The 27,496-nt window shown below is 40.4% G+C and overlaps 1 protein-coding gene across 3 annotated transcripts in view; it reads right to left on the bottom strand.

The window, feature by feature from the left end:
- LOC127525892 (CAP-Gly domain-containing linker protein 4) overlaps nucleotides 1–27,496 on the bottom strand; it is a 58,346-nt gene that overhangs the window by 18,070 nt on the left and 12,780 nt on the right. For all 3 annotated transcript variants that reach the window (XR_007933506.1, XM_051919101.1, XM_051919102.1), the window contains exons 4-6: nucleotides 13,471–13,655; nucleotides 9,418–9,574; nucleotides 8,779–8,950 (exon numbers count right to left, since the gene is read on the bottom strand). Coding sequence is in view for 2 of the 3 variants with exons in the window: in XM_051919101.1 (XP_051775061.1) it covers nucleotides 8,779–8,950; nucleotides 9,418–9,574; nucleotides 13,471–13,655 (514 nt within the window). In the remaining variant the exon portion in view is untranslated. The remainder of the gene's footprint in view (nucleotides 1–8,778; nucleotides 8,951–9,417; nucleotides 9,575–13,470; nucleotides 13,656–27,496) is intronic.

The following is a 27,496-nucleotide window of genomic DNA, read 5'->3' as shown; positions in this document are numbered from 1 at the left end:
TACAAACTCCACGCTGGGACGACCCGAGAAGCAAACCCAGGTCTCCTTACTGCGAGGCAGCAGCGCCACCATGCCGCCCCTATATATATATATATATATATATATATATATATATATATATATATATATATATATATATATATTCATATATATATATATATATATATATATATATATATATATATATATATATATATATATATACTGTATATATATATACAGTATACTGTATTAATAAGGAAACCATACAAAAACTTTGAAGAAGTATTTTTAAGCTACGATGTCTGCTTTAAAAGATAAATTACAGAACGGGACTAACTTTATTTTATTAATAATAAAAAACAAAACCCACCATTATTTAAACCATTATCTTTCATTTCATTAAGCAGTCAAAACAAGTAATGCCAGGTTTAAGTTCTCATTATCTTGTCTTCTAAACTTACAGTATGCAGGTCTTGATAATTTAACATGAATATTTCTATACCTTCCCAAAAAATATCAAATATGACAGATATTTCCACACAGCAGTAGGACAGCATCCTATACTTAGAGTGACTGTAATTGGCTTATGAGCAAGAGTGTCTGCAGTGGAGTGGGCAAGAGGGGCCATGTACCATCCTGAAAGCTAATAAATATTTTTTTCAGTATATGATGTCTTTGCATTAATGAATTTGGACAGGAATATGTATTATCTAACTGCCTTACCTTAACCATTCTTGTTGCTATTTGTCTGTTTTATTTCATTCTGTCTGTTATTAGATGCAACTGAGAAAGCAAATTTCATATTTTCTTGTGTAAACATGACTAAATAAAGAAACCTTAAACCTTAAACTTTAAATCTTAGACATTAATTATATTGTACTTTCCTGCTGTTTTGCAAAATTTCAAGCTATGTGCATTCATACACCAGTTCCTTTGCTGGCTTTTAGTAATTAATTGCACACCAGTCTTTTGGTCTTAGTAATCTGTCTATCTGAATCTATCTGCTCCACAAGGCCTATTCTCAACTGGACAGATCTGGCATGTTTTTTTTAATTTTTACAGTGCCTTCAACACCATCCAGCCATCCCTGTTAAAGGATAAACACTTACATATGCAGGTTGATGAGTCTATGATGTCTTAGATAATGGACTATCTGTCGTGCAGACCCCAGTTTGTGAGGCTCATGGACTGTGTTTCTGATACGGATGTGAGTAACGCTGGAGCACCACAAGGAACAGTCCTGTCTCCTTTTCTCTTCACTCTGTACACCCCATACTTTAAATATAATACCAGGGTATGTCACTTTTAGAAATTCCCAGATGATTCTGCACATATGGGGTGTATGGATAAGGAGGATGAGACAGAATATAGGAGTCAGGTGGAAAACTTTGTTTCTTGGTGCAGAAAAAAATTGTGTACAGCTTAACATCAGCAAAACCAAGGAACTGGTCATTGACTTTCACTGCAACAAACTGCGTCTATGTCTAGTCACTATTCCGGTGGTGGATTTAGAAGTGATACATTCCTACAAGTACTTGGGGGTCCACATCAAAGACAACTTGTCTCTTTTTACTTAGGAGACTGTGTTCCTGTAATGTGGGTACTGACATCATTCATATCTTCTACAACTCTGTTATGGTCTGTGTGATTTTCTACACTGTGGTGTGCTGGGCAAGTAACATAACTTTAAGACAGGCTCGCTGAATCAACAAACTATGGGGCATTATGGGACAATGCACTCTGTACCCCCATGGAGGTAGTAACCAGAATTAAAGCAAAACCTAGTGCCATTATGAACAATGCTACACATCCTCTCTGTGACACTGGGGGCTTTGAGCCAATAAATCATTCAGCAGAAGGGTGTCAAGAATGCAACTGGAGCTTTTTTTATACCAAAAGCAACGTGCCTGCACAATGTCTCACTGAGACTGTGACTGTCAGGTCAGAGGTTTGCTTTCTTTTTCATTTTTTTTGTTTTTAGTCCTTCTGGTGCATGTCCAGACCACAGTATCTATCTATCTATCTATCTATCTATCTATCTATCTATCTATCTATCTATCTATCTATCTATCTATCTATCTATCTATCTATCTGTCTGTCTGTCTGTCTGTCTGTCTGTCTGTCTGTCTGTCTGTGTTCTTCATGTATATATATTGTCACGCACGCGTACATGGGGAGCAGTTTAAGGACCCGACACGCACCGCGTCAAGTCGTGCCAGGGGACATTGGCAGCGTACAAACCTCTCTCTCTTTATTTCCTCAGAAAGAATGAGACTCCGCCGCCGTAATACTGCCCGGACGATCCATAGAGCCGTAACACTTCCAGGTTCCTTTCTTCCCTCTGGTCCCCATGTGATGACGTCAGCTACCCATCCTACACCACGATTTTCCCAGCATCCCACTATTTAATTTCCGGTCCGTCCCCATAAATTGTCCGTCTTCCCCTCCTTCTATGTCTTTGAATTATTAGGAACTATTGACCTAGTGCTTTTTGTTACAGTATAGGAGCTAAAAACCCCAAACCTTTATACGTCTGTGTTTATTTCTTACAGTTGGCGTAGTTGGCAGGATAGTGCCCGAACATTTCTAAAGGGCAGTACCTCAGCACAGTCCTCCAAACTTTGGCGAACGAGCTCCAGGCGGTCAAGGTCGACCAGGCAGCTACTAAGACGAAGCTTGCCGAAATATAGAGACGGCTGGTGGTGGCGGAAGCAGTGAAACCGGAGCCCACATGGCCTCCACCACCTCTGATCGTTCCTCTTATGGAGACGGATGATCTCGAGTTGTACCTTAGCATATTTGAGAGGACGGCGACTCGTAATCAATGACCACAGGCGGAGTGGGCTTGCAGTTTGGCTTCGTACCTCAAGGGCCCTGCGCAGCGGGCCTATCATGACCTCCCTGAGGTGGAAGCCTCCCAATACGACCTCCTGAAGGCCAAGCTTTACAAGCGCTACGTCTGGCCAGCAGGCGAGGGCATGGCGGCAGTGGAGATTCGACCCCGATCTCCCCACTCAAGTCCAGGCATACGAGTACTAGGGCAAACTCGGGTGCTGGCTACGGCCAGATATCAACCAAGCCATCCAGGTGGTCGAGCAGGTGGCCTGTGAGGGGTTGGTCCACGCGATGCCGGACTACCTCAACCAGCAGGTCCGGAGACACCCATTCAACAACAACAACAACATTTATTTACATAGCACCTTTTCATACAAATAATGCAGCTCAAAGTGCTTTACATGATGAAGAGAAAAAAGATAAAATAAAAAAAAATTAGAATAAGGGAACACTAATTAACATAGAAAAAAAGTAAGGTCCGATGGCCAGGGAGGACAGAAAAAACAAAAAAAAACTCCAGATGGCTGCAGAAAAATGAAAATCTGCAGGGGTTCCAGGTCACGAGACCGCTCAGCCCCCTCTAGGCATTCTACCTAACATAAATGACCTCAATCAGTCCTCATGGTATTCAGGGTTCTCATGGAAGAACTTGATGATGACGGTCATGTGGACTTCTGGCCTTTAGTCCATCAATGTAGGGAAATCACAGTGCTTTGATCAGGTGGTGGTGACGCAGGTCTACACCCCAGAAACCCGGATAAAGAACAGAAGGGAAAGTAGGGGTTAGTACGGATTTTGGAGCCACCATGAATAATCATGATAGTTAATTGAATATACAGAGCATCAGGATTAAACTAAGATGAAGTTATGAGAAAGCCATGTTAAAGTAATGTGTTTTCAGCAGTGTTTTAAAGTGCTCCACTTTATTAGCCTGGCCAATTCCTATTGGCAAGTTATTCCAGATTTTAGGTGCATAACAGCAGAGGATGTTTCAGCAGAGGAACCTTCAAGGATATGAACGGTCTTCTGGAGGTCTTGGAGCGACAACTGGCGGTGAACCAACTCGGGGGGTCTGAGAAGCCAGCCCGCGGGGTCCAACAGGGACGTGTTGCCACCCCTGAACCCACCCGTCGTGTTGCTATTTCAAGTGTGGCGAGGTAGGGCATATCATTCCCACCTGTCCTATCAACGTGGAGCCCATGGACTGCAGCTATGCAAGGGGAGAGAGGTACTTTGCTCTGTCAAACCCTCTGCCAGTCACAAATATGGGAGTGGTGTTGTTAAATGGGCACTCGGTTGTGGCATTGTTTGACTCCGGGAGTGATATCACCATTGTTGCTCGCTGTTATGTACTACCGTGACAGTGGCTCTCTCAACGAACGAGTGTAACTTGTGTGCATGGGGAGACCAGGTTCTACAGGTCCACGAAGTGTGTTATAACCTGGAAGGGGACTCCTAAACAACTGCTCGTGGCGGTGCTGCCCGACCCCCCCTATCCGGTTATATTGGGACAAGACTGGTTGGAAAATAAATGCGGTAAAGCTGTCACCACTCCTACGCCTAAGTTGGGTCTGATTATAGAGGATCAAGGTGCCTTTCCAGCTGCTCCCACACTGTGCTCGTCAGCAACTAATGATGATGTAGACGGGCTGGGGAAGCCCTCTTTGGCGGCTGACCCAGTGCAACTGGGTGGGGTTCCGGGGCAGACGAGTGCTATCCCGGACCGGACATCTGATCTGCTTGCCGGCATAGATTACCAGTGGTGTCATTTAAAAGAGAACAGTGGAACGATGATTCCCTGAAGTTTGCCAAGAATGCCATTGAATCTGCAGACAACATTTCGTCGCTAGATTCCATACCACTGGGACCCTACTTTGTTTTGGATAATGAGTTGTTGTATCGAGTTGCGGAGCACGAAGGTGAGGTACGGAAGTTGCTGTGAGTTCCGCAGACCTACCGGCGGCAGGTTTGCGAATTAGCTCATGCCAGCCTCCTAGGCGTCCATCTCGGGGCCAAGAAAACATTAGAGAGAGTAAAGCTCCGATTTTACTGGCCCAGGATCAATGAGGAGGTCTGGCGCTTCTGTCAGTCCTGCCCAGTCTGTCAGCTGCTTCAGATTCCCCGGAAGGACCGCGCTCCTCTAGTTCTGATTCCCCTTATGGGGGACCCGATGGGTCTGGGCTGAAGAGGGGGTCATGTCACACACACATGCATGGGGAGCAGTTTAAGGACCCAACACACACCGCGACAAGTCGTGTCAGGGGACATGGGCAGCATACTAACCTCTCTCTCTTTATTTCCTCAGAAAGAGCGAGGCTCTACCGCCATAATACCGCCCGGACAATCCAAAGACCCGCAACACTTCTGGGTTCCTTTCTTCCCTCTGGTCCCCATGTGATGACGTCAGCTACCCATCCTACACCACGATTTTCCCAGCATCCCACTGTTTAATTTCTGGTTCGTCCCCATAAATTGTCCGTCTTCCCCTCCTTCTATGTCTTTGAGTTATTTGGAACTATTGACCTAGCGCTTTTTGTTACAGTATACGGGGCTAAAAACCCCAAACCTTTATATGTCTGTGTTTATTTCTTACAATATATACAATGGAACCTCTAGATACGAGTTTAATTCGTTCCAGCACTGAGCTTGTATAGCGAATTTCTCATATCTAGAACAAACTTCCCCATTGAAAATAATGGAAATCCAGTTAATCTGTTCCGCATCCCAAATATATTAACATAAAAATCAATTTTCCTAACAAATAACACTGATAAATTATATATACTGTAGTCTACCTTTAATAAATAACACTGGTAAATAATATAACTGATTATTAAAAGAATCAAAACAGGTGTCCAAAGTGCAGTAGAGCATTCAATAAATCTTTAAATAAATAATCCTTAAAACAGTTGTGAAGTGGAGGGTTAAAATACACAAGAATAACAATCCTTTAACACGAGGTTAAAACGTCAAAAGGATGCTGTCTTTAAAAAACAGATGACAATCCCCGGTGCTTCTTCTCTGTTAGCGTCTCACCTGCGGGCTCTGCAACAGGCGAGACACTCTTAATGCAGCTGACCTTCTCTACACCGTCCTGCTTCAGCTGTTTCGCTCGCCTGTTCAGCTCACTGTTCAGCACTCGCTCGCTCTCCCGCACCGACTTCCTCCTGCTGCTGCCTGCCTGCCTGCCTGCCTGCAACCTCCGTTCTCTCTCCTCTCTTTTCTTTTACTTTTTCTCCCCCCTTAACCGGCTCGCGCTTCTCTATATATGCGGGGAGGACATGGCAGCTGCAGCCCATCAGCCACAGGAACAATCATGGATGTGGGCAGTTTCCCACCTGTGCACTTAAGTGAGAAATGCAGACACCGCAGATCGCGGCTCGCAACTGCTACCACACCCCCTCGCTAAGCCGCGAGCTATACCCACAGCCTGGCTCGTGGCTCGTTACGCGAGCCAATGCTCGTATTTAGATCTGAATTTTTTCGCTCATACTTTCCTCGTATTTTGAATTTCTCGTATACAGAGGTGATCGTATCTCGAGGTTCCACTGTATATACTAGTTGTGTAAGCCCGTACTGTAAAAAGCCTGGGGTCCTAGAAACTATTGAAATCATCAGAAAAAAATTGAAATGTAGAGATGTCAGGTAATTGAAAAGAACTACTCTGGGCACCTCTCTTCTAGGAAGATTCGTTTTCCCAACATTCTCACATCACTTGTGTATTAGCGGTGGGAGGAAAAGTAAAAGGGATTCTGTGTTGCCGATGTCTTTCTTCTGAGGTTTTGTTTTGCTGACTTGCTGGCCTCACTTGTGTTATTAGCGGCTAACCGAGTTTCCTGTTTCCTCAGAGGCGGAACCGTTACCCCGACTTTACCTCTCACTTCTGGGCCGGACAGACAGACAAACACACTTCCCTGCGAAGACGTTTATATATAAGATGTATGTATGTCTGTCTCCTTTTCACAAGTGAACTACTTAACGGATTTAGATTGGTTTTTTTATAATTCTATAATTTGCTTGAACATTCCGGTTGATTTTGCGACTTCTGTCATTGTGCTAAGTATCATAGTTTGCTTACGGTACCGATTTATTTGCGTGAATCTGTGAGAGAGGCTGTGGGCCAAGGGGGGGGTGGTACCTTGTCCCTCACATGCCAGCCTCTGTTTGAGTCGGTCTACCACTCACCACATGTTGGAGCTTACCTTGCCTCCGCTTAGCTAGATATACAGTACCTGTTTGTTCAACAGACATTATCATGTACAGATTATTAAAGGGTAACGTTTCATGTTTTTGAGAGAGAGATCAGAGCTGCATGTGTTTTAGTGAGTGTAGCTGCTGATTACTAGAGATATAGCCACGTGCTTTTCTCCCCACATAGGGGACACTCTCCCATCAGAGCTGAACACGATCAAATACAGTGCCAACATCTGACATTGGAGCGTGCCTACCTTCTGCTTGGCCAGAATTACATTTCTTTTTAAAATTGATTTTTAAAGTTTGTCCTGTTTCACTATTACATAGATAGAGCTGCAGGGGCAGCTAGTAGCTGAAATAAGAAACCTGAAAATACCAATTGTGAGTAAAATACTGCTGCTTAATGGATTATCTCTGATAAGAAACCAGTTTCCACCATTCAAATAAATGCTGCTGAGGAGTGCATGTTTGATGTTTTTCTATTAAACACAACATACAGCAACATCGTGCAGCTTGTAGATTGATTATGTAGTGAAGTGGAAAAGTCATTTAGCACAATGAAAAATGTGAAATCTTGGCTAAGGAAATTTACAATTGATCCACATTTACAGTATCTGCACGTGCATGATGAGCACTCAACAAACTAAGATTCTTGAGCAAAAGAATGAACTGTGAAAGTTAATAATAACTTGGGACAAAATTAATATAACATGTCTTCAGTGTCTCACTTTACAATACTGGAAGTAGTTTATCAGTATGTAATGCCTGTAACTGACATGCTTACTGTAAAAAAAGACATTTTCATATCAAGAAATTAGATTTTTTTCTAATATTGCTGTTTAATATCAACCAAACTTACTGTTTAAGTTTATCTCTTTTTTATTAGTTCTATTGGGCTGACGTTGATGCCTATGTCTACTTAATATAGAGATTATTATGACACCATCTTCTCTTGGCTCCAGTGAGAATGTTGCTTGTTAGGCCCATTATAATATATAACATGGTATTCCTTTGCTGTAATTAGTACTGTACACAGCAGGAACTGTGTCTATTAACTACAGCTCCAAAGGATTTGAGGCAATAGTGAAAAAAATACTATAAGTAATGCAGCCTTTTAGCTTATTACAAAGCAAATTATTTTAATGAGCCATTTTGTTATAAAATGAACTCCTGTAAAAGGCAGCATAAACAACATTTTTTTTGTATCTGCTTTGTCACACTTTCCATTGTGTGAGCGAAGTAACTTATATCAGATGCAACAATTTCTTGGAAGAACCTCATCTGATAAGTTACACTTGTCTATCAACAATTTACAAACAAGAGTAGTTGACCCAAAGTCACCTAGAAGGAAATGCTTTTGTAAAGTACAAAGCAAAATGACACCTTTTACTGGCTAACGAAAAAGATTCCAAATTTGATTACATCTTGCCTGAGGAAGGGGCCTGAGTTGAAAGCTTGCATGTTGGAATCTTTTAAGTTAGACAATAAGCGGTGTAATTTTGTTTGACTTCTCACTGCATACATAATGGCTAACGCGGTACAACACCCTAGTACTAAAATACAAACAAAAGTATCTGTGAAGCACCCTGGGGAAACCTGCAGTAGTTCTCGACAGCCGTATTGCACCATCTAGTGGCAAAAGAGTTTACTAGTAAAATACAGTTGTGAACCTTACAAGAATTAATAGATCATTCATTTTCTATAAGATTTACATTGGTCTTAAGCTCTGTTTATGTTGTCTCTTAGCTAAATATTAATAAAACAAACCAAGCTGGTGATGACAGTGAAGAACAAGTTCTGGAGCCTGAACTTCTAGGAGTGACGTGACCCTCCAGGAGATCACATTGTGAAGCTGTGGAACAGATCAGGCTACTGCAGTGCTCATTTTTCTCAGACACAATTTCCTGTTGCAGGTCTGTTTCAGAAAAATTCTTCTTGCCTGAAATAAATTATTTTCATAAGTGCTTGTAACCTTTTCCCAAAATGAAAAGTAGAACTAAACATCCAAATGCCATTTTGCCTTTATTGATTTTGCTTCAAAATAAATGATAAAATGCTTGCTGTTCCAAATATAACAAAAATATATTTTAGTAATGACTTTGCTGACCAATACTTTGGACTTAGTGTTGGCAAAGAGATATAAAATTTAGGCTAACTTTGTAAAAAGTAGTTACTTCATTTAATATAGATAGTAATGTACTTTTACCATCCATCCATCCATCCATTATCCAACCCGCTATATCCTAACTACAGGGTCACAGGGGTCTGCTGGAGCCAATCCCAGCCAGCACAGGGCACAAGGCAGGAAACAAACCCTAGGCAGGGCGCCAGCCCACCGCAGTGCACTTTTACCAAAAATGATTAACTATTTTGGCAAGATAATTTTATTGAAGTAGAAATTCTTACTCTCATTTTGATCCTCTGACCTCACATCCTGACATTTTTCCATTTCTGCTGAATTGTTTGAAGTTGTATTCAGGGTACATGTTTTTTCAATTATACCATCTGCTTCTTCCTTCGGTAGATGATTAACCGATCTTTTAATAAAGGATTCTGGTCTGACCTGTAAGAGTGATAAGAATTTGTGAATGCTGATAATATTCTCATCACTCAGGATATGAATGCATTTCTACTTCAGAAAAATTATTACTGTTAAAGGTAACAATCAATCTTTGTACCAATTGTACCTCTGTGATAATAAAGTCTAAATAATCTAGCCTAATGTAGAACAAAAACAATATTTATTAGTCTTTCTGTGAATTATTAGTGTAATTCAAGAAGACCCTAAGTATCAGAGCAGAGGTGTCCAACTCCAGTCCTAGTGGGCCGCAGTGGCTGCAGGTTTTCTTTCCTGCCACTTTCTTAGTCAGTGACCAATTTCTGTTTTTAACTGCATTCTTTTTCCTTCATTCCATTTGGTTTTTAAGACTCAGTCCTCTGAATTGCTTCTTTTTTTCTTTAAAAGGTAGCCAAAAAAATTTCTCTCAGGAATTAATAAAGTATATGAAATCAAATAAAAATCAAAAATCAAACATAAATGAGATGTGAAGTGAGCCAAAAGATTATCTAACTAAGTTGTGGCCACAAATTACAAATGATTTTAGGTTAAGTCAGATCAGGTTGAGGAGCATGCACTGGTACAGAGTGTTGCCACACCCACCACACGACAAAAAAGCTCGGGATCCTGATTGGCAAGCCCCCAGACAGACACACGGTCTAGTCCCACCCTCTGAAAATAACTATCTATCTACCGCAGCCAGGTGTTACGTGGGTGTCCCCTTGGCTTGGTTCAGCAACTCGGGTCCTCAACAATGAGGATCCTGTGAGCCTGATCACCCTCGAGGAATCGCACCACATGGCCGTAGTGCCGTAACTGACACTCCCTCACGATGCAGGTAATGTGCCTCATTTGGAACTCTGTGAGTAAATGCTCATTCAACACAAAGTTAAACCATTGGGGCCCAAGGATTCTCTGAACAGACACAGTACTGAAGGAGTCCAGTCTTTGTCTCAGGTCATTGGATAGCATCCATGTCTCACAACTATATAGCAAAAAAGGAAGCACCAGGACTCTAAAGACTTGGATCATCATCCTTTTGCATAGATATCGGGAGTGCCACAAATACCTTTCCAGTGACCTCATGACCCCCCATGCTCTCCCAATCCATCTACTGACTTCATAAGAAGAGTCACCAGAGACATGAATCTCTCTGCTGAGGTAAGTAAACCTCTCGACAAGGTTGACACTCCCTCCACAAGCAGACGCACTGCTGATGGCTATGCCCAAGAGGTCATTAAAGGTCTGGATCTTGGTTTTTATCCAGGGCACTCGCAAGCCCAGACACTCAAACTCCTCGCTCAGTCTCTCAAGAGCCCCAATCAGAGCCTCCATTGACTCTGCAAAGATCACAGCATTGTGGGCAAAGTCAAGATCCATGAATCTTTCTTCACCAACAGATGTCCCACAGCTGATGGACCCCACAACCCTGCCCAACACCCAGTCCATGCAAGCTTTGAACAGGGTTGGAGCAAGAACACACCCCTGATGAACCCCAGAATGAACTGAGAAGAATGCAGAGGTTCTGCGTTCAATCTTCACAGCACTCGCACTACCAGTGTACAGGCTGGCTATGACATCTAGCAACTTTGGGGGGTTCCGGCAAAGTCTCAGGATGTACCACAGGTAGCTTGATCAAACTGAGTCGAACGCTTCACAAAAATCAACAAAGGCTGCAAAGAAACTCTGCCGATATTCACATTTGTGCTCCATGAGAACCCTCTGTGCCAGGATGCTGTCGATGGTAGACTTCTTAGGCGTAAAACCAGACTGCTCCGGTCGCTGGTAGGTGAGCAAGTGATCACGGATCCTATTGAGGATGACCCTGGCGAGGAACTTACCCGACACTGAAAGCAGTGTTATCCCATAGTGGTTGCTACAATCCAGCTGATCATCCTTTCATTTCTAAATATGGACGTAAGTCCTGCTTTCCAGTCAGTGACATCCGTCTCCCAAATAAAAGCAAAGATTGCTTGCAATGCAAGGAAAACAGCCTTACCACCAGCCTGGAGAAGTTCACCCCAGATGCCACAGATCACAGCATTCTTCCCAACCCTCTGGTGGCTAACCACCTCTGCAGTCTCAGTGAGATTGGTGATTCAGAGCTAATCGGAGGAACAGCCTCAAGAACCGTGGACCGAGAGATGTCCAACGTCCTAGCTGGAGGATTAAACAGCTGTTCAAAGTAGCCAGACCAGCAGTTCACAAATACAGGGCCGTTCCATCACCCTCCCTGATTGTATCTCTCCAAGGAACAGATTTGGATGTGCCTAATGCTTCAATTCCTCACTCCAACAAATTTCTCAATTAGAAGCTGATTCTTGTTGTTAATTGAGCTTGTTATTTAATTCTGTGGCTTATTGATGCTACTATTCGCCCACAGCAGAAATTTCCAATACTGTTGATTTTCTTTTTTCTAAGAGCACCATCAAAATGTTTTGTGGATATAAGTAGATCAACATTATTGAGATCTTCGCCGTTCTTTATTTTCAAATGTTGTATGAAAGGCACAGGATAACTAGTCAGGTGATGACTCGTTTTGTATCACATTATTGAGATGTGGCTGCTAATTAGGGAAAAAAGAAACAAATTAAGAGTTGTAGTCTTAAATATCAAATCAATTAAAATGAAGGCAAAAAAGTTAAATAGCAGCAAAAACTGATCACTAATTGAGAAAATGGCTTGAATGAAATCCTGCAGCGACTGAAGCCCTCCAGGATCAGAGTTGGTCACCCCAGTGTTGGAGTGCTTTTGTACTTTTATTCTAAACTGCATTCTGGCTAGAAAGGCTGTGGGCCTGTGGCATTTCTAAACTGGTGGTCTGTACTTTTCATAGTTTATTAAACTTATCATACATGAAAATGACTTCAGCAGGTTCCTGTTTTCAGAGATCACGCAAAGTGTACAAGCAGACTACTAAGTGATGAAAACACTATTCAAATCCCATTAGCACTACCTTTGCAGGTATAATATTAACAATGTCATGACACTGGATATGCACAGAAGTTGAAATAAAAACCCAGCAAAACATTAATTTACACACTGTTAAATTTTAAAAGAATGATGTGTCACTGTAAGAATTAAAATAAACAAAAATGCACAAACAACAACATGTGTTCAAGCCATACACAGTCTGATTCAGACTCATTTATGTTTAATTGCCACGCCCTTGGTTGGCTGACTTCTGCTCAATACACTGTAATGAAGGTGAACTCGGCTTTGGGTTCAGTGCGTTCTCCATGAAAACTGGTTGAGGCTTGTTTGTGATAGAGGGTGGAAATGTTTCACTATGGGGCTGCTCTTGTCTGTTTTCACTTTGGGCTGCTTGTTAGTTTAGTCTCTGTTTGGGCATTATACATTTAATTAGATTTCTAATTAATAAATGATTGTCATTCATTACATTTCATTATTATTTTGAACCAGACTCCCAATGACCACCGCACACAATTGCCTCTTTACCCCAATGCACTATTTAGTTATTGGATGATTCAGTCACAGCAATAAAAACACACCAATGTAATCACATAAATGTGAAGCTTTAAGAACAGCACTGCTCTTTGAGTGGTGAAAGAAATGGTGTTATAATACAGAAACAGTACCATAAGATAGACGAGATGACCAATCAGAATCCCAGAATCTGCAAAGGAGAATTTTCTATGTGTAATAACTGAAAGATGTGAAGAGATGCAGTATAAACATATTCAGAGAAGCATAATGAACTAAAAGGCAGTTGATTCATTTAAGATGATAAAGTCTGGTACAATACTTTATAATTTTAAAAATAGGTTATCAAAAATAATTTACATTTGATGTTTTTTTTCACATTCCACAATTGATTCAATTTAATAGACTTCATTCAAAGTATATTATATATGAGAAATACTCAGCAGCCTATGGTGTACCTGCTTTCTCAAAATTTGCTGCTTTCTCCTCAGATCATGGAATCTGCCTTCCCACAGTGTGCGCTCTTGGGCCAGTTGAGATTTTAGGAACTGGATTTCAGTCTCTGCTTTGGTCAGTCTCTTCCGAATTAAATTACCACAGTCGTTGATCCTGGACAAGTCTTCTTGTTCCCAACAGTTGCTTTCTGCAAGAGGTGAATCATTTATAAATCAGAAGAGCTTGCAAAAATCAAAGATTTTCAACTATAAAAGAGGCGAGGGTGAATAAAAGAAGATAGTTTGCTAATAGTTCATACATTATATAATTTCCAAAAGAAAGTTAATTAAGAAAAATTAACCATTGGTTCATAATTTGAAATATTTAAAAGCTAAAAAGTACAACTAATGTTAGAAAAATGTCTAGAACTAATTTTAGACTTTTCTAACGTGATGCATCATTAAACAAAAACATTTATCTCTGTTCAAATGTATGTATTCTATATTAATCACTGAATATCTGTCATAAACACCAAAATGCTTTCAGTGGATATACAGTATAAAGTATTAGAGATTAATGACAATAATCTGGACAGAAATTTTGTTCTTTCTCAATCATGAAAAGCCAAACCTCAGTTGTCAGGTCACTGACCCAGGGATGCTGTTTTCCCAAGCTACTTAGTATGGGTTAAATGAGACAAAAGGAGATACTACAGAAAGTTTAAACTATTGCCATTATACAGTATGTAACCGGTAACGGCGAACTGCACGATAACGTGCAGTGAATACACTTGACTTCATCATACTCTTTCTCTATACATTTACCATTCATTTACTCAGAGGTTGATGCGCTTGCACGATGTGCTTCCTGAGCAGCTCTTCTTTTCTCCACCCTAGCGGCCTGCTACTTCTCTTCTTTTGTCAGCATCTTTTACATTAAAACTGATTAAGTCAGTGTTTGTGTTGCAATTACTTAGTACCTTTTCTTTAATTTTTCACTTAAGATGGCACTTAAGTCTTCAATCTGCCTCAAGTACGATTTAAGATATGAAGAGGTAGGGGAAATGACAGTGCAGGTGGAAGGGATGAGAACGGTGCCCATATGTATGCGCCGCATGGCCAACCTGCTGGACGCTGCTGAGAGTTGATTCTACAATAAAATAAAATAAAAATAAAAAGAGGAATAACCTTGGAGGTCAATCATCACCCCGAAAGCGGACAGTAGAGGTCACATAGTATATGTGTGCCAAATTTCAGGTGAATTGGTCAAATGGTTAGTGAACTACAGGTGATTTAAAATCCTGAAGAAACAAATGAACAGCCACGGTAGCGTATTATATATAAAGATGACGACATATTAAGGAAAAAACAGCCAATAATGATGTTAAACTCTGATTCTTTGGATTCTCTGTCACCATGCAGCAGCTTGGGTGATATAATCCGGAATTCCCAGAGGCTACTAGTTAAAACCCTACTGTGCACTGCCACCCTTCTTGGGGTCAGTAATTCAAAAATTATGGGTGCACTGTTTCCTGCAGATAGCTTCATCAGTCCATTTAATTTAAATCACAAATTTTCTATAGGAAAGTAAATGAAGCATGGCTTTCTTTCCTGTTCCACATTAACAGTTTGTTCTTAGGGGGCTTTATAGAACGTTCAAGATCCTTACCATTTATCATGCCATTGTTTGCTCCTTTAAATTCTTTCACTATTAGAATTCATTCTGATTTGCTGTTTTGAAATATCTTTATAATAACTAACTGACTGAATTGATTTTTAGGCTGTTAAAAGATATCTTGGTCATTATTCAAGTTTACATTGTATGCCTGGAAATTAATTTAAGACATTAAGTGGAAATATTGTATACATTCTCCATCATTACATTTCTTTGATGATTATAAAGTTTTACATTTGTCTAAACATATGATAATTTCTTCTTTGACCCATTTGGAAAAAAGTTATATACCCGAGCATAAAATGACACTGACTAGACAAAGGACTGGCAAAAATTCCAGAAAGGATCACATTCAGAGAGTACTGTAACAGACGAGAAGACAATTTCACCCAGAAATCAGTGTATACAACAAGGAATCTTTAGGTGGTGGAAACGTAATAGTGTGCATTTTAGGAAACGTTACAGGAGACAAACAGTATGGGAAATGAGATGACAGATTCCCATCTGAACAGTTCAGGTTTGTGGAAATATACAGTAGTGAAGTCCTGCAGGTCTTAATTCAGTTGATGTTCTCTTATCTTTATATATATTTTAATGACTACACATTTCAGTGTGGATTGGTATAACCATGGTGTCCTCAGACTATTTGGAGAAACTATTAAAAGAAAGTTGAGTTCAAACACAGGAGATGCTGGAAAAATAAAACACACAGTTACACTGAAATGACAGTGACTCGGACCATTAATCAGATCACCCACTTGCCAGCCCAGAAAGAGTTGACATGAATTATTGCCTATGGACAGTTTGTACTTTACTTTATATACAAGCAACTCCAGATGGATAGATTCGGTCAATGAAAGTTTTTAGGAAGGCCTAAAAAGACAACAAACATTTTGTTAGCATTTTTTAGTGTCATTTCTTTAATCTTCTTCTCTTTCAGTATGTAATGCTAAGTCTGCCTAAAACCTAAATGATGTGTGAGCCTGCACTGTAAAATTATATAATGTTTTCCACCCCTACACCCATGATGATTATATCCTACCCTTACATTTTTGCTGTTATATTTTATTGCTCTCTGCCTGAAATTTTCTTTCAAGTTGGAAAATAAGTTCTGCTAATGCTAATAGATACTCATCAGAAATGATGAAACTATGTAAATAAATTTCTTCAGTTTTTAATTACAAATCCACCTTTGGCAGGCAGCTACTTGAGCCTTAGCAGCGGCTTCTTCTACAAATGTCTGACTGGCACCCGGTGACCACCAGAGCTGACTTTGGCGAGCAGCTTTTTGTTCAAGTGCTGAAGTAACTTCTTTGAGCATTTGACTGACCCAGCTAGCTGCCTCACACTTTCAGCGTTTTCAAACTGACACTCCCTTGTTTCATTTAGTGTTTGATTTGGCTTCTTGGCTGTCATAATTTGAGCTCTTTGATGATAAGTCGGAAACAATGTCGCACTATTTTTGATTGATTCAACATTGGTATATGGAAAAAATAATAATTTACACTGTGTAATGTACTTGTCAACCTATGTGAGTCTCTCTTTGCACACTTAATAGTAAGCCTTTCAGATTCTCCCAGGTAATATCTAATTGTTAGTTTTCATTACAGATGGTTATAACATGTACAGAATTTGTTTTTTATGAAAATGATAAAATGAAGGACTTCTCTTATTTTCTGCTTTCACTAATCCTCAGGTATAAAGAGGTTTTCCTTTAACATTATTATTACTGCTTTGAAGCTTTGTTGATATAATCTTCCTGATAAATCCATCCATTTTCACTTTTCAGAGACACTTTCCATTTGAAATAATGTGTACCTTTCACCCTCTTGTTTCTTTCCAATTGACACCTCTTTGTATCTTTTATGGTGTATATTCTATTTGTGTTTTTTTATATACACTAGAGAACTCATATCTAACTTTGATTTCATGTTTTATTCAAGGCTAAAACCATTTCACATCTTACCACTATGACATCATTTTTTGCTATGGGTGCCATCATTTTGATGTACTTTGTTAATAGTTGCAACGGTGTTGCCACCCAATGATGACTGGGAGTGTGCAGCATGTGACTGCATAAAGGTCAGCAGTGGGCACTTCCTGGTTATCCAATAATGTGGACAGAACTTTAACTTAGGTACATTTGTTTCTTTGACTGTGATTTTCTGTTTAGACCTTTTTTTGCTCCAGTTTTCCAACTATGTTTTTTGACTTCTATTATTATTGAACTAGACAAAAGATAGGACTGACTTTTGGTTAATAATTTAGCTGGATTAATTTATATGCTTAATCATCTGGTCTCTTAATCTTGTTAACTGCCTCTGTCTCACCATGGCAGTATGTGGTCCACCAGGCTGGCACCGCCAGCTGAACCTGACACAGACATGCGTGGGACACAAGTTCACAGCACACAGGTTTTATTTTTCCTTTTTTCCCTTGTGGGAAATGCCTTCCCCATTCCCCACAAGTATAACACAGTCCCCACACAGTCCCAGCACAAGCACAGCACAATACTATACGTCTCTTCTCTTTCTCCACCTTCACTCCTCGGGTCAAGCTTCGTCACTCCTCCTCCCGACTCTGGCTCTCTGAGTAGTGGCTGTTGGCTCCTTTTATAATGCACCCGGAAGTGCTCCAGGTGCTTGATTACTCGTTTCCGGCAGCACTTCTTGGTGTGGCTGAAGAACTGCCCATAAGAGCACAGCAGCTCCTGTGGATCCCAACAGGGCTTGCACCACACTCCAACTCCCATGCAGCCCTGTCCGAGGTACTGCTGCAACCCAAGGGGGTTGCCATCTAGCGTCCCGGGGGAGGTAACAATCTGGCCCCACTTGCTCCCCCAGTCTTCTCAGCATGGAGGCGACCCAGCCAGGCAAGAGCCCTGGCTGCACGCTACACAGTATAATACCCATAAAGGAATGAAATAAATTTTATGTGTTGATTCTGTTAAGAGGCGGCACGGTGGCGCTGCTGCCTCGCAGTTAGGAGATCCGGGTTCACTTCCCGGGTCCTCCCTGCGTGGAGTTTGCATATTCTCCCCGTGTCTGTGTGGGTTTCCTCCCACAGTCCAAAGACATGCAGGTTAGGTGCATTGGCAATCCTATATTGTTCCTAGTAGGTACTTGGTGTGTGTGTGTGCCCTGCGGTGGGCTGGCACCCTGCCCAGGGTTTATTTCCTGCCTTGTGCCCTGTGTTGGCTGGGATTTGCTCCAGCAGACCCCCGTGACCTTGTAGTTAGGATATAGCGGGTTGGACGATGGATGGATGGATTTTGTTAAGAACTGAAGACACATTTCAATATTGCACATTTTTAATTCTAACAATGTGCTTTGGTATAAAAATTCACGTCACAAAATCTTCTCAGAGTTGTTACAGCGCAATCTTTTTGCTATTCCAAGATTAGCCACAGCAGCAGGAGGTTTTCATTGCATTTTAATTAAAGGCTAATTTCATGTTTAATTGAACACTTTGTGTTACTCTTCAGGAGTGTGATCCCATATTTTATTATTATATTTCCCTAAGTTCCCATTTTTCAAAGCAGGGCAGAGATAAAATAAAGGAGATGTATGACTTGCTAGTAAATTAGCCAGACAGTAAATTTATATTTTGCAAAATCCATTTTTAGTTTAGCTTTTGTCTGCTCATTAGAACTGTGTGCTTATTGAATATGGATGCAGAGTGTTTGCATCATTCAGAATTCAAATAAAAAGCACAGAAACACACAGTATTAATATGTAATGTAATTAGGAAGGACATTATGTTGTTACTGTGAAAGCTACAACCACCTGTGCCTCTCCAGGACTAAGGCCATGAATTTCTGAATTTCAATCAGTGTGAGAGGGTAGGAGAAGGCAAAAAACTTAAAATAGAAACTAAAATTAAATACTGTTACCACTGAAACTTTGAGAAGCTATTTTCATTGGCTGCCTCAAAGCATCAAAAGCCTAGGCCTGAATAACAGCCAGTTACCGTGTATGTGGAGTTTATATGTTCACCTACCATGTCTGCAACAGCCTTTGTCTGGATATCCTGGAAAACCCCCCAAACAATACAAAGATAAGTGTGTTATTCTGTTATGACAAAGCATTGGCCCAGTATGTTAGAATATGTGTAGCCTGGTGGCAGAGTAGTTAGTGCTACTGTCACACAGTTGCTGCTTCCTTGGTTCAAATACCTGGCACAGGTACATTTTCTGTAGAGTTTGCACATTGTCCCCATTTTTTTTCTATGGGTATTCTGATATTTCTGAGATATATTCTGATGATTTATGAGTTTGGGTGTCCTAGTATAAATGAATCTAAACTAAATCTAAATAAAACTAAGCTGGTTCCATATTAATGTGAGTGTGGATGTCAGCATGAATGTTTCCTGTGATGGACTGACACCAAGGCAAGGCTAGAGTCGTGCATTTTGCCCTTGTGATTCTTAGCTGGATTAAGTGGATTTAATAATAGAGTCTGACATTCCATTTAGTTTTATTTTCTGCCTTTTGCTTAATATCTCTAGAGTAAGATCAAGCCCTCCACAACCATATAATGGAATTTCAGACAATCTTTCAATGTCTGAATGCATGACTTTGGATTTCTTTATATTGTACTGTTTGACAGAGATTCCATGAAACATGCCACAGAAGCACTATGATGGAAGGTGTGGATGGTTTTGCTGGGTTTGATGATGCTTCCTTACTTAGCTGAGAAGTCATCATAATGGATTGACAGCCTGGGCAGATGGGTATCCCAGCTGGAAGGATCGGTGTTACCAGGATATTAGATGTACGATGGGAGACTGAATTTCAGGGACGTACTTTCCCCCAATCTGCAGTGGGCTGGCACCCTGCCCGGGGTTTGTTCCTGCCTTGCTTCCTGTGTTGGCTGGGATTGGCTCCAGCAGACCCCCGTGACCCTGTATTAGGATATAGTGGGTTGGAAAATGACTGACTGACTGACGTACTTTCCCCCAGCACAAAGTATGGCAGCATCCCTTTGGCAATATGACCATTTGGACACCTGTAGGGTTGCATGGGAGATGTAGTCTTAACAAGCAGCCCTGTTGGGCTTCTGTGCTGTTGTGCCTGACCCACAGATATCTCTACACCTCAGACATGCCAGAAGTACAGTGGTGTGAAAAACTATTTGCCCCCTTCCTGATTTCTTATTCTTTTGCATGTTTGTCACACAAAATGTTTCTGATCATCAAACACATTTAACCATTAGTCAAATATAACACAAGTAAACACAAAATGCAGTTTGTAAATGATGGTGTTTATTATTTAGGGAGAAAAAAAAATCCAAACCTACATGGCCCTGTGTGAAAAAGTAATTGCCCCCTGAACCTAATAACTGGTTGGGCCACCCTTAGCAGCAATAACTGCAATCAAGCGTTTGCGATAACTTGCAATGAGTCTTTTACAGCGCTCTGGAGGAATTTTGGCCCACTCATCTTTGCAAAATTGTTGTAATTCAGCTTTATTTGAGGGTTTTCTAGCATGAGCCGCCTTTTTAAGGTCATGCCATAGCATCTCAATTGGATTCAGGTCAGGACTTTGACTAGGCCACTCCAAAGTCTTCATTTTGTTTTTCTTCAGCCATTCAGAGGTGGATTTACTGGTGTGTTTTGGGTCATTGTCCTGTTGCAGCACCCAAGATCGCTTCAGCTTGAGTTGATGAACAGATGGCCGGACATTCTCCTTCAGGATTTTTTGGTAGACAGTAGAATTCATGGTTCCATCTATCACAGCAAGCCTTCCAGGTCCTGAAGCAGCAAAACAACCCCAGACCATCACACTACCACCACCATATTTTACTGTTGGTATGATGTTCTTTTTCTGAAATGCTGTGTTCCTTTAATGCCACATGTAACGGGACATTTGCCTTCCAAAAAGTTCAACTTTTGACTCATCAGTCCACAAGGTATTTTCCCAAAAGTCTTGGCAATCATTGAGATGTTTCTTAGCAAAATTGAGACGAGCCCTAATGTTCTTTTTGCTTAACAGTGGTTTGCGTCTTGGAAATCTGCCATGCAGGCCGTTTTTGCCCAGTCTCTTTCTTATGGTGGAGTCGTGAACACTGACCTTAATTGAGGCAAGTGAGGCCTGCAGTTCTTTAGACGTTGTCCTGGGGTCTTTTGTGACCTCTCGGATGAGTCGTCTCTGCGCTCTTGGGGTAATTTTGGTCGGCCGGCCACTCCTGGGAAGGTTCACCACTGTTCCATGTTTTTGCCATTTGTGGATAATGGCTCTCACTGTGGTTCGCTGGAGTCCCAAAGCTTTAGAAATGGCTTTATAACCTTTACCAGACTGATAGATCTCAATTACTTCTGTTCTCATTTGTTCCTGAATTTCTTTGGATCTTGGCATGATGTCTAGCTTTTGAGGTGCTTTTGGTCTACTTCTCTGTGTCAGGCAGCTCCTATTTAAGTGATTTCTTGATTGAAACAGGTGTGGCAGTAATCAGGCCTGGGGGTGGCTACGGAAATTGAACTCCGGTGTGATACACCACAGTTAGGTTATTTTTTAACAAGGGGGCAATTACTTTTTCACACAGGGCCATGTAGGTTTGGAGTTTTTTTTCTCCCTAAATAATAAAAACCATCATTTAAAAACTGCATTTTGTGTTTACTTGTGTTATATTTGACTAATGGTTAAATGTGTTTGATGATCAGAAACATTTTGTGTGACAAACATGCAAAAGAATAAGAAATCAGGAAGGGGGCAAATAGTTTTTCACACCACTGTATGACCTTAAAAGCTGTCTTTTTGCTGGTGGTTAAGGAAAAGCAAGGAAGGATGGAATGAAGACAGATTATTGTACTTGCTGCTTTGTAAAAAGGTATTGTGCCAAATAAAAGACTAATTTTTGATTTGGGACTTGTGTCTGGTGCCTTTCTGTCTGGTGGTTGGGGTCTGACATGCCCTTACAGGTCACAACATTTAATAATATAATAATAAATACATTTTGTGATTGTATTTACAAAAATTTTTCTTTTTGACACCACTTCATGTGAACATTGCCATATAAATGTTAATTGACTATGTATCTTTGTGTCATATACCTAACTGGGTGGACATAAAGCTGTGTGCAAAAGCCAGACTTGCTGGAAAAATAGAACACACATTTTCAAAAGTAAGAGACAAGCTTTCAGTGCTCTGAAGTAATTGGCAGTTACACATTTAATCTTTGCCTTAAAAACAAAGTAGGTATTAGCAACATTTCAAAGATTGCAGCAGTGGCTTTTGCTTTTTAGAGAATAATAGATTTCTCTTTGTGAAGTAGGCCAGCATATTGGACCAATATGAATGAAAGCAGCAGGCCAAGATTATGATGTTCTTCTCCGTTGGATACTTAATCTGTCATTCTTGAATATACTCTGTCTTTATTCTTCCAGCTCTACAATTTCCTTTTCCAATGATTTAATTTTCCTATTGACTTTATTCCACTGTCAATAATTTTCTTTCAAAGACTCTGTTTGTTGAGATTTTAATAACATTAAATACTTTGTATGTTAAACCAAAGTAGGTTCAGCTTTGCACAAGCACCTTAACTTTCAAGTGTCCTGAGAATTGCGTTAAGACAGAGTTTACTATGGAAAGGCTCATAATAAAATTTAATGTTATCTCATTCCCAGACTTGCTTAATCCAGTTCATGGCCACAAGGGGCCACAGCCCATCCTGACAGCTCTAGGCACAAGGCAGGAACAGACCTGGCCAAGTCACAAGTCCATCTCTGGGCAACCCATACTCACACTCCCAGAGGGCCAATGTGGATTAAACAATTAACTTATAATTCACATGTTTTGGAAATGTGGGAGGTATGTGGGACCTGAAGGAAAATCCTTGCAGCTGCAGAAAGAACATGTAAAATCCATATGGATAAAAACTAACTGTAAGATTCAAATCCAGGGCTCCTGGTGAGTGATGCAGCAGATCTAAAATTGTGTCACTGTGTTGCCCCCATAAAATACTTCACAGAATGTTTTCTAATAGTTATCAATGTGATGTCCACTGTATAAAATAAACATTTTTCACCATTAAGTGCTTTTTACAGAAGGGATTTTTAAAATTCAAACAGAATGTATAGCATGATCATCTAAAAAAGAGAAAAAAATGTGCTTTAAAAATATCAGCATAAATAGAACATCTTAGGTAAGAATCCATGTAAGAAATGGTAAGATGCGGAAAGGCAGAAGAGAGGGACTACAACTGCTTCACATCATGGCACACTTGATGAAGGCCATAGACCGATATACTATTTCTTTAACCTTGTTTCCTTTTCAGCGCAGAGATAACCTTTAATTATATTTCATTTGCAGAAGCACATTAACGCAGACCTACACTAACTCTAACAAAATATATATACATGTCAGTGTTAAAATAAACAGCATAACATCCGTTCAAACTTGTTTGCAAGTCTCTAGTTTTAATTTGTGTCTTTAATTATTGAGTGAGTCTGTATGTAATGATATTTTGGTAATATAAAAAGAAAATATTTCTTTTTATCAAACTCTCATTATTTTAATTGTATTTATTTTGTTGGTTTGGCATACTACCAGCTGATGACTTCATTCAGCACAGACTAGGAGACCTAATGCCAAATTTCCCAGACAGCTCTAAAGTAGGTAATGTATTTAATGTAGGCAGCCCAAGGTATTTGACAGCTAGCTTGTTAAAACCTGCCAATCTGCTCAACATCTGGCTCAGATGCAATTTTCTTTTTCAAAAAATACATTACATTAAAGCTCACATGTTTTGAACATAAAATTCTTTATTCAGACAGCTGGTGTTTGATCTTAAAATTATCCCAAAGGAGATAAATCAGAATAGTATTCAAAATAGTATATACAGTATACACTATTCATGTATATATACAGTATATACTGTAGCGTCCCAGCCAGGTTGAAAGCCTTTTGGAGTGACTGTTGGGTCAGATTGAGGAAGGGCAGAGTACAGCACTGAGAACTGACAGCTGGGGCATGACTGAAAAGGAAAGGGGTGGTTGGTACCCAGGACGAGAGGAGGGTTGAGAGGTTCGTTGAAGAAGCGGCTAGAAGGTTGTGTTGTGGGGTGACGAAGTCAGCGTTTTTCTTTTTTCTGCCTTTGCTTTTCTTTAATGCTGTCTCTCAGGACCATAAATATGAGAGAAATAGAGGAGATTTTAAATAGTTCAAAGTCAAAGACATTCATTTTTTTTTTTGCTGTTACCACCCTGTGTTTTTTTTTCTTCTTTATTGTTCAAGTAAACTGTTTTGTGAGCTTTACTTCATCCGTCTGTTTTTTTCTTCTTTTCGAACTTGATGCTGAGGTCACTACAATACTATATACAAATCCCTACATATATAATATATATATATATATCTATACTAATAAAAGGCAAAGCCCTCACTCACTCACTCACCCACTCACTCACTCACTCACTCACTCACTCACTCACTCACTCACTCACTCACTCACTCACTCACTCACTCACTCACTCACTCACTCATCACTAATTCTCCAACTTCCCGTGTAGGTGGAAGGCTGAAATTTGGCAGGCTCATTCCTTACAGCTTACTTACAAAAGTTAGGCAGGTTTCATTTCGAAATTGTACACGTAATGGTCATAACTGGAACCTCTTTTTTGTCCATATACTGTAATGGAGGAGGCGGAGGCGCGTATCGTGTCATTATGCCTCCTACGTAATCACGTGAACTGAAAACAAGGAAGAGCCCCAAAGAGCGATGAAGAAAACATTTATTACACAATTGAGAAGGCACAAGAGAGCGGCTCGCGTGCACTGACTGAATGCAGCATGAGTGATCACTTCGATACTGCAGAAACAAAGCACGGTGTAAAACGTAAGTTTAAATTAAGTATATAGAAACGCTACCGCTGCCGTTTGCAATACCATCTTCGCGAGATACAAGTTTAATGAGAAACGCTCCCGCTGCCGTTTGCAATACCATATTCGCGAGATACCAGTTTAATGAGAAGACACGAGGTATAAACGAGACTTTCGATGACTTTGTAACGGAATAAAAATTGCTGTAGCGAGAAACTTTTAAGTGCCGGGTCTTAGCTAACAGCACGTAGAACGCAGTATGTTGGAAACAAAGCACCGTGTAAACCTAAAGTTTAAATTAAGTTCATAGACCTACAAATGGTTGCCATTGATTTGAGGCAAGATTGCTTTTCTCCTGTACAACTATACGTTGCATTCTCAAGAGTGTGCTTGCACTGCTTGGTCATATTACAACCGTGTGCTGAACTGACAACGTGGTATACAAACAGAACTATAGCAATCGTAATAAACGAACAAAAAAACAGCGGTCAACCCGTGGATTAAATAAAAAAGCTGCTTCCGTTGGCGAAGCAAGGAAAAAGGAAGACCTTATATGGCGTTCGTTTATAAAACAGCGGAGAGGGTGTGTGAAGGCAGCTTCACAAAAAAACAGATCCTTAACAAATTGTTATTGGTATATTTTCCCTCAAAGGTTTTCTTTTCTTCTTAATAAAAATTTAAAAGCAGTACTTCGCCGGTGCGTAGTGCCGGGATTTGAGCGACTGACGCATACAGACATATTCATGAGTGCAGGTGAGTGTGTACGCCTGATCAGCCAAGAATTAGTGCGAAACACGTGTCGCGTACTCTTTGCATTATTTGACAGTAAACTATTTTCAACCATTCTATGATCTGCTTCTCACAACTGAAGGCACCGTGGCTGATGTTAGCTGACTTGCTGGCCAACCATAAGCGTTACCTGGTAGGTAACCACCCACTCACTGCACTCCCTTACGGGAATCGAACCTCAGACGTCAGCGCTAGAGGCGAAGCCCCTAAAATTGCGCCAGAGCGTGTGGTTCGTTTATTTGACAGCATGTAGATCAGGGTAATTACATTCACGGCATTCGTAGTCTGATTCACAATCTGATTGTATGGGTGGTTACCTACCAGGTAACGCTTATGGTTGGCCAGCAAGTCAGCTCGAAGTGATCACTCGTGTGAAGGCAGCTTCACAAAAAAACAGATCCTTAACAAGTTGTTATTGGTATATTTTCCCTCAATTTAAAAAGGTTTTCTTTTCTTCTTAATAAAAATTTAAAAGCAGTACTTCGCGGGGATTTAGATATAGATATATAGATATATATATATATATATATATATATATATATATATATATATATATATATATATATATATATATATATATAGATATATAGTGGTGTGAAAAACTATTTGCCCCCTTCCTGATTTCTTATTCTTTTGCATGTTTGTCACACAAAATGTTTCTGATCATCAAACACATTTAACCATTAGTCAAATATAACACAAGTAAACACAAAATGCAGTTTTTAAATGATGGTTTTTATTATTTAGGGAGAAAAAAAATCCAAACCTACATGGCCCTGTGTGAAAAAGTAATTGCCTCCTTGTTAAAAAATAACCTAACTGTGGTGTATCACACCTGAGTTCAATTTCCGTAGCCACCCCCAGGCCTGATTACTGCCACACCTGTTTCAATCAAGAAATCACTGAAATAGGAGCTGCCTGACACAGAGAAGTAGACCAAAAGCACCTCAAAAGCTAGACATCATGCCAAGATCCAAAGAAATTCAGGAACAAATGAGAACAGAAGTAATTGAGATCTATCAGTCTGGTAAAGGTTATAAAGCCATTTCTAAAGCTTTGGGACTCCAGCGAACCACAGTGAGAGCCATTATCCACAAATGGCAAAAACATGGAACAGTGGTGAACCTTCCCAGGAGTGGCCGGCCGACCAAAATTACCCCAAGAGCGCAGAGACGACTCATCCGAGAGGTCACAAAAGACCCCAGGACAACGTCTAAAGAACTGCAGGCCTCACTTGCCTCAATTAAGGTCAGTGTTCACGACTCCACCATAAGAAAGAGACTGGGCAAAAACGGCCTGCATGGCAGATTTCCAAGACGCAAACCACTGTTAAGCAAAAAGAACATTAGGGCTCGTCTCAGTTTTGCTAAGAAACATCTCAATGATTGCCAAGACTTTTGGGAAAATACCTTGTGGACTGATGAGACAAAAGTTGAACTTTTTGGAAGGCAAATGTCCCGTTACATCTGGCGTAAAAGGAACACAGCATTTCAGAAAAAGAACATCATACCAACAGTAAAATATGGCGGTGGTAGTGTGATGGTCTGGGGTTGTTTTGCTGCTTCAGGACCTGGAAGGCTTGCTGTGATAGATGGAACCATGAATTCTACTGTCTACCAAAAAATCCTGAAGGAGAATGTCCGGCCATCTGTTCGTCAACTCAAGCTGAAGCGATCTTGGGTGCTGCAACAGGACAATGACCCAAAACACACCAGCAAATCCACCTCTGAATGGCTGAAGAAAAACAAAATGAAGACTTTGGAGTGGCCTAG

Source organism: Erpetoichthys calabaricus, chromosome 14 (assembly GCF_900747795.2).
Source record: "Erpetoichthys calabaricus chromosome 14, fErpCal1.3, whole genome shotgun sequence".
Classification (NCBI taxonomy): Eukaryota; Metazoa; Chordata; class Cladistia; order Polypteriformes; family Polypteridae; genus Erpetoichthys; species Erpetoichthys calabaricus.
This window is presented reverse-complemented; position numbering and strand designations above follow the sequence as displayed.